Genomic DNA, 2,613 nt, shown 5'->3' on the forward strand with positions numbered 1-2,613 from the left:
TCTGCTAATAGCATTAATACTTTAGAGGTTTGTTTTTCAAATATATTTTTTAAAATTTTTATGCAATATTACTTTATTTTATTTTTTTCTCTTATTAAACATGGTAAAAAGTGTTTATCAACTGCAACCAGATATGTTATGTGTCAGTGGAATTTTGTCATCAAATAAAAAAAATAAATACATTATCTCCACTTGGAACATCCAAATGATTGGATACGGAAATGATCTCTAAAATAGTAACAGAAAGATATATATTTCTTTTTAATCATACATTAATGTGAAGAACAAAACTAAAATTCAGTACAAAGTGGTTAATATTTCCATCAAAATATTAAATTAAACTGAAAATTAGGACGTTGACTTTTTTCATTGAGTGGAGGTCCCACAAAATGAAGAACTTAGACTCCCAACCATGGTTAGGCAGTATAGGACTCCAATGGGAGTCTTCACCAAAAAAAGGAAAAAAAAAATTCATATGATATAGCCATGAAAATATTGAGTATGAGACAGGGATGTATGATATGGTGTTTTGTGTCTATTAGTGGTACAGATTAGTTGAGTATTTTATGGGATAAAAGTTGAGCAAGTGGTCCTATATTGAGTGGCGATGATCTTCCCATCTAAGTTTTGGCGGTCCTCTTCCTCTAGTTTGGGGATGCTTCCTTCCTAGAAATCATTTTGGGGTATCATCCATACTCATCTGGTTAATGGGCCCAGCCCAGTGAAGACATCCTATCTTTATAAGCCTGACGATGCTAGCTTCCCTAAATAGCTTGTATATATTGTGAATTTATATATTCCCATGATATATATTGTACATATTACCATGATTGCATATTAATGATGCTAGCTTCCCTAAATAGCTTGTATATATTGTTAATTTATATACTGTCATGATTCGTTGTAATGCGTTGTACCCATTGCTCCAAACACCCATATTATCTAACAGGCAGGGTAGGGTGATAAATAATAAAATAGCTTATATATTTCTGCATTTTCTTGTTTTCTCTAGTGGTCACCAAATGTACTCCTAATTATTCTTCAGAGTATCTTCCTCTCAAAAAAAGGATATCAATCCCCTTGGTCTTTGTTAGAGTCCACAACTCCCAGAATTCTACAAATCCTTCAACGAGGTGTGTTGCTTTCCATGCCACATCAATAAATGTACATGATTTTGTTTTGATTCTTAAGCATTTCTCTTGAACAGCTTGCATATAGTCAAGAAAAGCTTTTTATAGTGCAGAAAGAGACCTAGCAACAATATCTATATCATCTGCATATGCTAGTAACTGCACAAGCTTGGTAAATATAGTCGCACTGTTTTGATGTCAGAATCTATAACAACTTTCTCAAGAGCTATGTAAAATAACTCAGTCATACAAAATTCCCTAAAAATATAAATTATGAAATTTTTGTTTTCTTATTGTCTTATTATGTTGTTAAGATGTAAGACTTCCGATTTAACCCTCTAACAATCCATGTATTTAGGAAGTTAAACTCTAAATTGACCAAAGCTAAAACTTCACTAGTGTTTGATACATTATACTGAATTCTATACAACCATATTAGAGGTTTTTCTAGCATGACCATAGAGGTAATCGAAAATTATAGAAGAGTTGGCAACCTCTCACATCAAGAAAGGTATAAGCTCTTGAAAGAAAAGGAATTTTAAAAGGAACATTTGCAGAGAAAAGAGAGAAATTCATAACTAACTATATGAAATTCAGAATATATATGTATTAATAAAAATGTATAACAAAGAAATAATAATTAAATGATTCGTTGACTAGACTTGATTGAATTTTAAAGTTTCTTAAATTAATTTATCACAATGAATATCAACTTAATTATCAAAATAAATAAACTTATCAACATCTTATCAATTATCAACATAAATTAATTGAGAAAAATCATATTCTTGACTAGATGAAATCTCAATTTATAATTTAATCATCGAATCAGACAAAAAGACTAGAATTAGAATTCACAAATATATAAATAACTTCTAAAAAAAAAGTATATAAAATAAATTATTTATATTTCATCATCATTAGGTATATAACCAAATTCTTTATAAAGATTCCAAAACAATACAAGTTCATTCGAAGAGAGCTCTGGAACATTACATTCAGGGCTGTTGCCTCGCTTTGGTCCACATGCCCAAAAACACGATTCATTCACGGGTTTTTTCAGATTATCGATTACATAACCCATCATAACATCTTCTCCAAGTTTATTTCTAGCTTCGAAATGAAACTTTTTAACAGTATCTATAGCCAATACATAACCCGATCCAGAAGGGAAAAGAGGATATTCGGTAGAATGCCTGTCTCGCCATTTCCCTGAATGATTTGGGACTTCTGATCGAAGACAAGTCCAAAGTTCAAATTCATTTTTCAAACCTTTCTCGATGAGAGCTAGATCCAAAAACACATCATCATCCGTCTTCAAGACATATTTCCAATTGTCTTCAATCATAACCCTGTAAAAATCACAATAGTTCTTGTCAAAGAATAAATAACGAAAAGTAATTAGCCTACACCTTTAAGGTTCAATTTTATTTTTAAATTTCATATTTAAATTTGAATCTGTTCTCAAACTAATCAGAAAAAT

At 30.6% G+C, this 2,613-nt stretch overlaps 1 protein-coding gene across 1 annotated transcript in view; it reads right to left on the reverse strand.

Moving 5' to 3' along the window:
- Positions 1 to 1,793: 1,793 nt before the first annotated feature.
- LOC106689487 (UDP-GalNAc:beta-1,3-N-acetylgalactosaminyltransferase 2) overlaps positions 1,794 to 2,613 on the reverse strand; it is a 4,430-nt gene continuing 3,610 nt past the window's right edge. Inside the window, exon 6 of the mRNA XM_014434462.3 lies at positions 1,794 to 2,482. Coding sequence (XP_014289948.1) covers positions 2,035 to 2,482 — 448 coding nt within the window. The 3' untranslated portion in view covers positions 1,794 to 2,034. The remainder of the gene's footprint in view (positions 2,483 to 2,613) is intronic.

The sequence above is a fragment of the Halyomorpha halys genome, unplaced genomic scaffold, assembly GCF_000696795.3.
Source record: "Halyomorpha halys isolate HHAL.00 unplaced genomic scaffold, Hhal_1.1 Scaffold1375.1, whole genome shotgun sequence".
NCBI classification, from domain to species: Eukaryota; Metazoa; Arthropoda; class Insecta; order Hemiptera; family Pentatomidae; genus Halyomorpha; species Halyomorpha halys.